This window comes from Acomys minous (assembly GCF_964271855.1).
Source record: "Acomys minous genome assembly, chromosome: 3".
NCBI classification, from domain to species: domain Eukaryota; kingdom Metazoa; phylum Chordata; class Mammalia; order Rodentia; family Muridae; genus Acomys; species Acomys minous.
In genome coordinates this window covers 114,371,594-114,384,904 of record NC_140485.1, presented here as the reverse complement: position 1 = coordinate 114,384,904, position 13,311 = coordinate 114,371,594, and the positions used below count along the sequence as shown (strand labels likewise).

The 13,311-nt window shown below is 44.7% G+C and overlaps 1 protein-coding gene across 6 annotated transcripts in view; it reads right to left on the bottom strand.

Moving 5' to 3' along the window:
• Positions 1-403: 403 nt before the first annotated feature.
• TMEM200A (transmembrane protein 200A) overlaps positions 404-13,311 on the bottom strand; it is a 67,273-nt gene continuing 54,365 nt past the window's right edge. For 5 of the 6 annotated variants that reach the window (XM_084777741.1, XM_084777742.1, XM_084777743.1 and 2 more), the window contains one exon: positions 725-3,865. In XM_084777741.1, the coding sequence (XP_084633867.1) occupies positions 2,371-3,849 (1,479 nt within the window). In that variant the 5' untranslated portion in view covers positions 3,850-3,865 and the 3' untranslated portion in view covers positions 725-2,370. Of the gene's footprint in view, positions 529-724; positions 3,866-13,311 lie in introns of those variants that run through there. The other variant, XM_084777739.1, reaches the window with a different exon arrangement.

Sequence of the window (13,311 nt, the reverse complement as noted above, 5' to 3'; positions counted from 1 at the left end):
CAGGCTCCAGGCATTGGAGACTACCTGGGCTGGAAGCAGCTTAGCTTGATCCACTTCCTGGGGTTTCTCATAGGGAGAAATTACAGCTCTAAATGATTTTTCAGCATTCATAAGAGCATGGTGTCATATGCAAAACATGAAGTAAGTTGTCTTCCTGGTTGGAATGATGCCAAATTAACAAGGTAGAAGAATTGCCTCACACTAATAGTGATGCATGAGTCTGATTAATTCAAATGTGAAGACTATATATCATTTAATAAGGTTCATTTGTCTAGCGAATAAAATCCTGGTGCTTTTTTTGATGAAGAATTGGTTAGGTGTGAGCCATTGCTTTTAGCTCCCAGTTGTTTTATTTAGCTGTTCCAAGAGGCATGCGCTGCTCAATGCTTTTCATATTTCTGGACCACTTTAAAAGGAGAGACTTGCAAATTGTGTCTCATGTCACACCAGGCACGCTGAGAACTGCTGTGCTGAGGTATGGGAGGGCTGTCCACATTTCCGTGCTGTATGTGGGGCTTGCTTCTTTACCTGGAAAGTCAATACAAATGAGATGAAAATTATCACAAGATAACAAAGTATGAGAACAAGCTGATGAAAAGAGTGGCTGAGCACCTTTTTAACCTGACCGAAGCAGTGTTAGAAAGTCAGAGCACTCATGTACCACGGTAGTAAATGCCATCAATAGAACCTAGCAGAAAATTGCAAACCACTGTTTTAAGCAGAAATGTACATTTTATTTAAAAATAATAGCAAAGGTATGAAGAACACACACTTCTATGAATAAAACATTTATTAAATGTTTTGTAGTAAAATATTGAGCTCAGTCTATTATAACACACAAGCTTGAGGTTCTATGAAGCAGGGTGCCTCTCAAGAAGGAAGCTGTCTGTGTAAACACAGGGTGGGATGCTAGGGTGCCACTCTTACGATTGTATCTTTTCTGCTCTTCCTGGCAACTATAATAAGAGTGGTCAGAAATGTCTAGGCTTTGGGAAAAGCCAGCAAAATTTCCTGAGTATTCCATTAGACTTTTTTTTTTAAGTAAGATTTTATTTTATGTGTATAAGTGCCTATGTGTGTATGTGCAGCATACGCATGCCTGGTGCCCACAGAAGCTAGAAGAGATTGTTAGATCCCCTGTAATTAGAGGCACAGATGCATGCGAGCCACTGTGGTGTCAGGAACCATATCAGGGCTCTCTCTCCCAGAGCAGCAAATGCTTTTAACTGCTGAGACACCCTTCTAGGACCTCATTAAATAACTCTTCAACTGTGTTACCTTAGTGAAAAACGTCTGATGGAAACATTCATGTTAGTATCTAGTATCTTTGACACTTTAATATATTTGAGAACCACAACCCTAAAAATTTACTCAACCATGAGAAAGTCTTTGGAGTTAGCAGAAGGTCTTCCAGCACAGGGTAAATCGCAAAGGCAGTTTATCAAGTGATAAGTTTTCTTTAACCACCAAAGTAGTGGTATGTGGAGATAGAAAAGATGCCAGTGTTAGCTGATTATATATGGAAATAAGGATATGGGGGCGAGCAAATACTGGACAACAGCAGGTGGCTAGAAAAGGTAAGATGCTAGCAAATAGCATCTTCATTCCTCAGGAAGCATTCTCTCTGTGTGTGTGTCAAGACAGAAATTCTACAATCTACATTAGTTCGTTCACTTTTCACATCACTTGGCATAGAGATTTTTGATTTTGAGGCTCTGAAGTAACAACTGGTAGCTTTTTGCTATTTATCTCGAAACCATGGACTTCCCAGCCACATTTCTCTTTTTAATTAAAATATCACCCTAACAGAACTGATGTGGAAATATATATATACTGCCCATGAAGAGTTCAGAGTGAGATTCATAACACATGTAAGAGAAATCACTTCTCCTTCTGTGTCACTAGGCAATCCCGTACAACACAGTAGCCCAGCGATCACAGCTCGAGATTGCACTCACCCCCATTTATAAATACTTCTATTGACTAATGGGCCCGAATTTAACACTTCCGCCCACACTTTGGTACCCTACACTTTTCATACTGGCCGCTCCATTCCATGAAGATGATAATCGGTGACAGGATTCGAAAGTGAAGGCAAGTTCTTCACATGAATGCAGGTATTTTGTATTCACGTCTACAAAAGAAACCATGCTTTCCAAGAGTGAGAAAACAGAATCCCACATGATAATAATCTACAGTACAGCCGGGAAGAGGAACCCATACACACAGCCATCTTCCTTACAGAACTACCAGCCACTTCTAACACACTACCGTTTGATTTTAAAAGGCTTACAACCAACGCTTTAAGAAGGAAAACACTGGTGAAAAAAATAGTATATATCTCCATGGGAAATGATCTATTTTTAAACACTAAAACCTTGTTTCCGAAGTTCCTCGCTTTAAGTTGTTACTCAAAAACTCATCGTGTTCAAAGCTCAGGTTGTTGTGAGATCTCGATATCATAAGAAGTTTCTCTTTATTCGTAAAGTCCTTTTTGATTGCTGTCTGGGGAACCAGCAACCGGTCCATTGGGTCCTCTTTGTTCTCCAGTTTCATGTACCCTTTGCTGTTGCTCCGATCCAACCGAGGCCAACTGGGGTGCTTCCGTTGTTCTGCCTGCACGGTCAGGGTGGAAGGACGGCGGTCTAAGTCCAGGGATTTGGAGTGAGAAGAGAGCAAATGTAAGGAGGTGTTGGATCCAAACTGTCTTCTAGCAGCCCCAGGTGACAAGAGTTGTCCAGTCCCGGGTCCCAGGGCCACGGAGGACTTGTACTGACTCGATAGCGACTCCCCAACGGAATTGTTCCTGGGGAGTAATGTGCTGGCGGCGGGCTGGAAGGACTCGCCACAGCTGGGCAGTGGGACCACAAGGGAGTCCATTGAAAGATTCCTGGACCTGCTTTTGAGGTTGTCTGCGACCTCAGTGATGCTGTCTATACTGGGCTCGTCAATGACACAGTTATTCAGTTTGATCACAGGCAGCGTAAAAGCACTGATGGATGATGACACGATCGATTTGGTGTCACATTTCTTAGAGCTGCTGGCCTTGTCATCGGTGGTCTTGGATGGAGGTGGATAAAGGCCAAAGACAGAGACTGCACTGCCAGATAGCATAGGGGGCATGAGGTGCCCCGGGCTCTTATTTTCACTCAACATGAGCTCATCCTCCTCCACAGAGCTGTCCACCCGAAAGCTGTTGCGCATCCCTGAGAAGGAGGCCAAGGTGGTGGCAGCCAGCCTGGATGCACAGGGGCTGCCGTTCTGCTTCACCTCTGCGTCGCCCAGCAAGCCCGTGTACAGGCCGTTCGCTTGCTTCTGCTCCTTGAGTCTCAGCGTGTGAATGTCAATGACCGTGGAGTAGATATCCCTCATGTGGATAATTTTGGTTTCTTTGTCGCGGTTCTCGTGAAGGATGGCGTTGGCACAGATGAAGATGAAGATGCCGATGCCCATGGTGAATGGGCCAAGCATCTTCATCTTATCAGAGTGCAGATGCTGCTCAAAGAAGCGCACCACCACACCGCCCTGGTTCCGAACCACCTGCGTCTCATTGGTGGACAGCGTGGTCTCCGCGTCAATGAAATGCTCTTTCTGCGGCCAGTATCCAAGGACTGCCATGACGATTCCTATGATAGACACCAGCACTCCCAGAATGAGGAAAAAGCCAGATGGAGAATAAAGCCGGATTTTCCCACGAACCACCACGACGTCAGCTCGTGGGCGCCGTCTGACGGGTTTCTGGTCCTGGGGAGCAGGTAACGGGCTGAGGTTGATGTGTTGCTGGGACCTTGCGGAGTCCTGGCGCTTCAGGGCCGCCAGGCCGGTGATGACTCCGCCAGTAGCTATCATAGCTTCCTCTTGTACTCTGAAAAGAAAGGAGACAGGTGATCCACAGGTGCGCCTGGGGAGGCTGGGAAATTCAGTTTGAGGGCTGCTCGCACGGGACGTTGGCTGCTACTGTTCCACCTGATAAAGGCAGAGGAGTAACTTTTAAATCCTCATAGTTTGGGAAGAGGTTATGTTCATTGACTTAATGTGAATTTCTGGAGCTTCCCCCTTCCCCCTTCTCAGTATAATACAGTGTGTCTCTCTTTTAGTATTAATGCCATGTGAGCTCAAAAAGTATTTTTGGTTAAATAATTTTGTCACCAAATATGTTACGCTGTCTCTTGGTCGCAAGCCCCCACTACCCCCAGACATACAGACTTCCCGTAATTGTTTATGTTATTTAAAGAATGGGGACTTGGATGAGAAGATAGGAAGTCAGTTGGTAGTGTGTGCTTTACAAGCGTGAGGGACTTCGTTCAATCTTCCCCCAGATCTGGGTGTGGAGGCTTGCTCGTGTGAGCAAGACAGCAGGGACCCAGAGATAGGAGGATCCCTTGGGTTCCCAGGCCAGGGGGAGACTGGCTTAAAAGGCACACACAGACACACACATGCACAGACACACAGATACACACACAGACACACAGATACACGCACATACATACATACACATACACAGATACACACACAGACACACACAGACACACACACACACACACACACACACACACACACACACACCTGTGTATTGAATAGGTCAAAGAAAAATCTCCAGACTCAACAAAAGAACACAGTCCAGCATCCATGGTAAAAATAAAAAAATAAAAAAATAAAAATCATCCATGAACCCTTCTTGTCACATTTTAGTTTCTCTTTAACTTTTCCTCTTCCTTCCTTGCCTGCCTCCCTGGCTATCACTGGCCCCGAGTCCTGCCCTTGGACACTTGTCTGGACTCTCCCTTGGCGTGCAGGTAGTTCTATTCCCACATCTTCCACAATGGCCTTTGTGCTGATGAGGAGTCCCCAGTCTGCATTTCAGATCACACTGTGAACTTCAATTTCACATTTTCAGCTGCTTCTTGTGGAACACGCACACATCTGCAAGCTGCTGGCAAAGCTGAGCTCACATCTCCATGCGCCATTGGCCTCAGTGTCACACCTGGCTTTGCAGTGGGGCCAATCCTCAGGCTTGGCCCTGTGCAGTGAACCTTCCTCCCTTTCTACTCCCCATTTCAACATGGTCTTAAATCATAGAGATTTCATGCCACACGGCATCACAGTTCCACCTTCCTGTTACAATCCCATTCTTTCCAGATATGTGTAGCATGTATTAACCACCACTGAGTAACCCCCCAACTTCTCTCCAGCATTTGGGGGTCCTCTTCCTGTGCCAGCTGGGTTACATGGAGTGAGCAGATTATTCTATGAAACACCTCTGAAAGAGTATAACAGTAGAGAAAATGGCCCTTGCTACTGGCACATTAACCTGGGAGTTCAGACCCCGTGTGTTTAATCTCCCTGGCCCCTTTAATGTGCACACACCATTTCTCTTCCTCATGTATTCTGTATGCCACTTTGAGACTACTGAGAATGCTTCAGCCACCTGTGTATGCTGGTGCATGCCTTTGATCTCATCACTTGGGAGGCAGAAGCAGGCAAAACTCTGAGTTCAATGCCAGGAGTACACAAAGATACCCTGACTTGAAAACAATCAACAAAAGAATGTTCTGGCTGGACCATCCAGATCGCCTATTGCCCAAGTCCTGGCTCAGAAAGTCCTTCTCTGACAGACTCCACTCCCGGGTCTCACACAAGCTTCATTCCTCAGCTCATTTGAACAAGGTGTGTGTGTGTGTGTGTGTGTGTGTGTGTGTGTGTGTGTGTGTGTATGTATGTGTGTGTACATGCCCAGGGTATGAATTCTCCATGCCTTATGGTCAATCCCATTTTAATTAACACTTTTATTATTCACTATAGTATCTTGCACACAGCCAGCATTCAAAAAATAGTTGCTAAGATGATGACTAAAGAGCGAGACAGCAACTGACTTACTACTACACTGACTTTCATACTTAAACATATAAGCAAAGAGAATTAACACCCAGACAAAAAGCAACCCTTTCTAAGTTTGTAAAATTTATGTCTTGTTTTATAGTAACAGTCCTCAAACTGCCAAATTTAGTTGGTAGAGAAGCAAAAGTTACTTTAAGATTCTCTAGGTCTTTGAGAAGTTTCTGAAAGGGCATTCAACTTTATCTTCCAAGAAAGAGATCTCCTTTTGAATTCCTACTTATGGTTTCTGAATTGCTCTGCAATGATAAGGTTGTGGATGGTGTGTACTGTCTGAGTGAGCTGGCAAGGAGACACAGATTGCTGTGGAATTATAACCAGGATTAAGGTAGTTTAATGTTGAGAGAACAAACAAGGGCATAACCCATGGCTCTAGTCTGTGGGATTTATCAAAGTATACATACTAAGCTTCAAGCCAATCGCAAACCTTGGCAGAAATAAAGCATAGCATCAACCTCTGTTTTCTGGAATCCAAACCAGTTCCAAATATTCGAAGGAAATGCTTAGTTTAGCTTGCAGATTCCAGGCTAGCTCTTTCCATATGGCAAGCTCAGGAAATGGTCGGAAATCTTTTTTTTTCTTTTTCTCCAGACAGGGTTTCTCTGTGTAGTCTTGGCTGTCCTGGACTTTGTAGACCAGGCTAGCCTCAAACTCACAGTGATCTGATGGCATCTGCTTCCCTGAGTGCTGGGATTACAGGTGTGCATCACCGTGCCTGACTTGGAAATCTTTTTAAATAGATATATTGGAGGAAGAAACAGAAACAAGGATGGATGATTTCTCCTTTGTTTAAAAGCAACTATAGCGAGCCACATTCCAAAGAGATGCCCAGGCCTTTACCGTCTGTATACAGAAAGGTGGAGAGAAAGGAGGAAGGACTAGGTTTCCATGGGAGCAAGCGAGGTGAGCCTGCTAGGTTAAGAGGAAGAAGGAAGGAAGGAAGCCAATGTGTGGAAACCCAGACCAAACCCTGCTGGAGCAGTTCAGAGAGAGAGAGAGAGACTTGTTTGTGGTAGGAATCTCATAACACCCAAAGCCATCTGCCTTGGTTAGGCCTAGCTACACAGGGCAACAGAGATCTCAGAACCAGCAAACCAAGGTTTGGTGGCAATTCCCTCCTTAACTTGATTCAAAGCAATCCCACACTGCACGATTCTGAATCACCACTCAGAGATTCAAAGTAGAGCCCAGGGGAAAAAAAGCAAAGAAGCAAAATCAGTGACTGTTTCCTGGAGCTTGAAACCTAATAGAAGAGCTAATAGACCAGCAGTGAGCAGCCGGAGGTCACTCCAGAAAGAAAGTCTCAATTAGGAAGGGCTTTGTGCCAGGGTGCTTACGAGAGGCAGCGTTTTCACATTTATCATGGTGAGAAATCCAGTTAGCATCAATTCAGATGAGGTGGAGGGAACCAGCAAGCTGAAGAACGGGAGTGTGGCCTTCCTTTTGGCCAGTGGCTCTCAACCTTCCTAATGCAATGGCCCTTTAAGATTTAGACCATCAGAGATTTAGACCATTATCATATTGGCAGGAAGCATGGCAGCACACAGGCAGAAATGATGCAGGATAAGTAGCTGAGTCTAGATCCACAGGCAGCAGGGAAAGTCCTGGCTTGGACTTCTGAAATCTCAAAGCCCATTCCCAGTGACACTCTTCCTCCAACAAGGCCACACCCACTCCAGCAAGCCACACCTCCTAACCCCCCTCAAATAGTGCCACTCACTGATGACTAAGCATTCAAATATTTGAGCCTATGGGAGCTATCCTGTTCAAACCACCACAAGGAACGAGCTGTCATAGTCTTGTTCTTTAGCCACATGCCTCTGCCAGGCTATGAGGCTTTACCAGGTAAACTCCTCAGCTCTAGAAATGCAAGCAACCCATTTTTGTATAAACTCTCTAGACTCTTTACTGAAATAATACAGAAAAGATTTGGACAGAGGGGCACAAATTACAGTTCTGAGGGGTCCATCCTGACGACCTAATGTCCTGCTCAAGGCCCTTTTTCCTGAGACTGTTGCCTTAGGTGTTGATAGTCAATGAGTGAATTTGATAGCCAAGTGAGTATTCAGTCAAGTGGTCCATAAATAGAGAATATAGATGAGAAAAACTGACTGAGTTCTGTGGTGAGGACTGGAAATCTAAAAATCTATGTTCTTTTCACTCCGTCTTGCTGCCACTAACTCCATGCTAGAAAAGGAGAAAGGAAACGATGAAAACAGAAAAACTCTCACCTGTCCCCCTTCCCCCCAGCACCCTGATTTTTGTTTCCATATGCTTACCACTCAGGCATTATCTGTGGGGTTTCTCTAAAAGATTCATAAAAAATATGTCCCTCGGTGCTAAAGGAATTCGTGTTTCCAGCATTAGAGAATTCTGTCTTTTTACGAGTGGAGGGGGGTGTCTTGCCATCTTTCCACAGGCTTTTTCCTTCACACCTTCTCATTCCTTGCTTTCAGAGAACTCCTGAATGGATTCTACTCATAGGTGGGGAGAATAAAACAAACAAAACAAAACAAAACATCAGCCAAAATGATGTTTTCAAAAAGGCCACAGGTTAGAAAATTTCACAAGAGGCTTAATGTGCAGGCTCCTGTAAATTATGGGATGGCACACTTTAGTGCTAATGTGGATGGTGAATTGGCTCTGGGGAAACATGGCTTATTTGCAGTGTAGACGACAGTGAGTCCTTCAGTGGCCTCGGCAGGCTGGATGCATGTGTGTTGCTTGTGGTTCTGGGAGTCTTCCCCAAGCTGTGAGATACGAAGTGAAGGCACTTGTGTTCAGATGACCATCTGTCTTCAGCATTTCTTTCTGGCCTATAGGACTGTCACCAGTGTGTGCTGCATTGTCCAGGCCTAATACCAATAAACATGATCTTAAGTCTTAATAATTATTAGCATCTCTCTTTCCAGTCTTGCTCCACAACTCATGGTAGCCATGGTGCTGAGGGCAGCTGCTGTAGGTAGCTGTGCTTTGGTGAGGGGTGAAAAGCAAAGGCTGCAGTCATAAGTGCTTCATCTCTCAGCTGGGACATTTCTGCTGACCTCCTACATGCTGGTAAGTTGGTGATTTCCATAGCAATGGCTTCATTTTCACAGTTCAAGCCACCTTCCTGTGGAGTGGGGAATGTGACAGTTATTGTTGAGAGACTGTCCGGATTTGAAGAGCTGGGTTATGCGATGGGAGCATATTTCTACTTTAGGGAAAACAGGCTTCTAATGCCTTCTGTTCCTGCCAAATACGTCTCCCACTGGGTCCCGGCAGGGTGTTTTCTGAGATCATTATGGAGCTGCTACTTGGCCTTCTGGAGATTTCTGTGTTCCAGAGCTTCGTGGCTTTCAGTCCTTGGAGAGTGTTTGTTCCATGCCATTGTCACACAGCTCATAATTGGTTCAGGCCTGCACTTCGTAGTTTGTCAGGCCGGCGGGTTTTGCAGAGGCATTGCTGACAAAAGAACGTGTATAGATTTTCAGGTGCCTAAGAAGGCTGCACTGTCTGGAGGCTCAAGATGTGCTGGATCACAATTGTTACATTTACATACAGTGACTCCAGTGTCCATCTGCCAGTCCTCTAGAGGCTGTGCTCTGTTTCCCTTCAAGTGTTTCACGTGGCTGTAGGCCTTTACCCTACACCGAGCAGTAAGAAGGGCAGCGAAGGTCTTGAGAATATGCGAGGCTCGTTGGCACAGAACTAACATTTTGCAGATTTTCATATTATATCACCATACGGCTTCTTCTCTAAGTCTAGGCTTCCTCTTCCTCATAATTCTCTCTCTGTTTTATTCCCTAGTAACCCAGCAGCGTCAGAACGGTGCCAGCAGAACCTTCCAACAGCAGGTCCAGGTTTCCTGCTTGATCACTCCTTACACTATACATTCAATATAATTTTGTAAATCTGAAGAAACAGAATTAATTAGAAAGAAAGGCAAGCCTTCACGTAAACTCACCTCTTCTTTGCAAGCAATGGGTCTATGTCGCAGAATGCAGAAGACCCAGGCTTCTTGATTCCCTGATCATTAATAAGCATACTTGAATAATTAGCCAAACTATGACTTACTTGTATGTGTGTACACATGTGTGTGTGAGTGTGTGTGCAGGTGTATGCCATGGTATGTATGTGGAGGTCAGAGGACAGCCTGAAGGAGTTAGTTCTCTCCTTCCTCCATGTAGGCCCTGAGGATGCCCATGCCATGATATAGCAAGACCATGGACCACTCAGTATCTTGTTTCAGCATCCACATGCAAAACCACTAACGCACCCACGAGAAGAGGACTTCCACTCCACTCTATTACTTTCTGAACTTAGTCTGACTGAACTGCTAGTCACCCATAGGAACTTCCTCTTTCAGCTCTGGTAAGGATAGAGATTTGAAAACATTTCTCAAAGTTTGAAATGTCTCTACAGGGAAGAAAGTCCTCAAACTATTGTGGCTTGAACAGAAAATATTTCCATCTGTCACATTTGTGAATACCACATGGAGTTTTGTGTAATGTTTTGTTTGGTCCTGAAGGCATAGATTAATTTTTACTTCCCTTGGGCAGTTAGTCTTGCATTCTGGCAGTTTTTAAGCCCTAAACAAGGATAAAAATCCCAATATATGAATAGAACAGTGTCAATTATATTGAAAATAATAGGAATACTTCAAGTGAGAAGGATGATGGAAATCTTAGGGTAAGGATGAATCAGATTCTGTGTTCAAAGAAAGATCTTGCTAATGTGCCAAGCTTCTTTCAGCTGCCACCACCTCTTAGAAGCCCCCACCCCATTCCTCCAGAGGGTATGGAAGAACAGATGCTGCCATCTCCGAAGGCAGTTCACTTCATTTTAATTATTTACTTTGACTCCTTCTCCACAAGACTTCTTATCCCCTCATGGGAAACTGGTCTTTATTAACTTTGTGTACTTGTTGTCTCGATTATATTTGAGAATCACTGAGTCAGTTCCTATCGGTCTATGAGGCCCTCAGGTAACATGGGAAAAAAACACAGTAAGACAAATAGAAAGGCAAGAAACAACATTGGACCATGAGTCTGAGAGCTTACATCCCAATCCTATTTTACTGCTAATCTACTGTTGGACTGAGACAGCACACCTGGTCCTTAGTTTACTAAAAAGAATAATGTTTGTGTTGATGAACTTCTAAAGTCTCTCAATTCTGAGAGTCTGGTGAATTGTGACTGACTCCAGTGTGTGTGCCTATGGTACCACACGTGCTGTGTATTACCATGGCCTGCTCAGAATGGTAGAATTACCATGGCCTGCTCAGAATGGTAGATCGACGTGGTCATAAAAGAACCAAAACAGATGTCCGGAAGCACAGGAGAACTGGACACTGGTGTGGATTAATGCTGTGAAAGCATCCAGAACATGCTTTGCACATATATATATATATATATATATATATATATATATATATGCTTTGCCTATATATACATATATGTATATGTATATATGTGTATGTATGTGTATATGTATGTGTATATGTATGTGTATATATAGGAGTGGGGGTGGTGAAGGACAAGAAGGCTTTTAAAATGATTAGACAAGACCAGAAGAGGATAAGAACAGGGATGAGAGCGCCTTCTGTGTGGTGCGGTGCAGCACATGAACTGGAATGTAGAAGTCCCAAGAGAGGCAAAATGAACCTCTGTCTGGAAACAGTGGAATGAACCCAGATAAGACATCAAAAAATATAAGGGCTTGAATAACCGCGAGAGTCCACCTGCCTCCTCGGTGAGAAAGGTAGCCAATGAGGCTGTGACAGTGAATAAGTTCTCATGTCTCTGATGAATGCTAGACTCTCAGAAGATGGGAAAGCTGTGGAGGTGGCCCGTCACCATCTTGGCTGCCTGAGGAGGATGGAGGTATATTTTGTAAAGTTTACACTGATAATATTGATGCCTGTTTGCTAATAAGATGGCGGCTAGTTTAGGAGTACTAGAAATGGGAAAAATGAATGATCCATAGGTAGTCATAACTTAATCTATGCTACTTCATACCAGAATATATGTGCATACCATGTTTCCGGGCAGTCTCTTTTGAATGCTCTCACAAATGCAGTGCCGCGTGTGCATTTCTGTGAACTGCATCAAGGAGTCGCTAAACCAAGCAGCAGCGCCCACCAGAGAGGAGGCCTCCCATAGAATCACACAGAGCTTTGCTCTACGTACCCTTCGGCTTCCCTGTATTTATAGTTTTTGGAAGTTTAACTCACAATATTTGCAGGTGAATATAAACTGGGAAGAACAACTTTGTTTTGTAAGACATTCTCTGAAGCTAAAGATCCAGCTGAAATGAAGCAACAAAAAGTTTGGAATAGGGGTGTGAGTTCTGGCCATCTTGTCACCCCACCCAGCCATCAACTCTTCACAGATACCTCGCTCATAGCAGTGACTCATCCGTGGGTCCCTGCATGAAAAAGTTCTGAAGCACAGCAAGGAAGAAACGAGAGGAAGCGGAACGGGCTTGCTTTCAACGCATGACATTAAATAAGAATTAGACTTGGCTCCATCCTCTCTAAGGAGATGAATACAAATGAGTTGAATAGAAGAACCTTCTCTGCAGGCCCAGATCAGACTCCCTGTCCTAAGGAAGCAGCTGCACGCACCGGGAGAAAACGGTTCCAAACTGAGGATGTTCTCATAAAGAAGCCTGTTTCTCTCTGCCATTCAAAGGGCAAGTGGCGGACATAACACTGAGGGCTGAGCTAGGGAGGCCACGCGCCATTTGGAGGCCAACCAAGAGTCCATGGATTTGTCTCGTGACGGAGAGCAGAGGAGGCCAACCGACCTGTTGAAGGGTGGCTTACGCCTACTTGCTTACTCGAAACATTGTTAGACTTAGACACAACAGTCCTCATTATCTTCTTCTTAGCGGCAGAAAGTAATGTGTTCCCTCGCTTCCTCGAGCGCGCACGAGTGCTAGGTGAGCACTCTAGCACTGAGCCACATTCAGCTCCTCTTTCTCCCTGAGACAGGGCTATCTAGCCTTGAACTGTGCCAGCAGGCTTTAAACTTGTGATCCTCCTGTCTCGGTCTCCCTAGTCACTGGGATCCCAGGTGTGAAACCAGCCTTAAGGCATACTCGTGCAGATGCAGGCGATGCTCACATGCATAGAATTGCCTCTGTGCACATCTGCTTACTTTGTTTGCTTAGCGATTTTAGCCCTTTCTATATTTTCTCTGCTCTTAGATCTCCGCCTCAACCCTGGACTGTGTTTGTTCTTAAATTAGCAGACATACTTAATTCTGCAAGGAGGCGCAAGGTTGATTAATTTTACTGTTACTGCCTAGGTCCCAGCATTCTTTTTTCCCCCTCCTTCTGTTATTGCAATCCTCAAGTGGAAAGAAATAAAAGCCGTTCAGGTTCCTTGCAAATAGGTCCACAGCACAGTTACACCCTCGAAAGCGTGTTCAC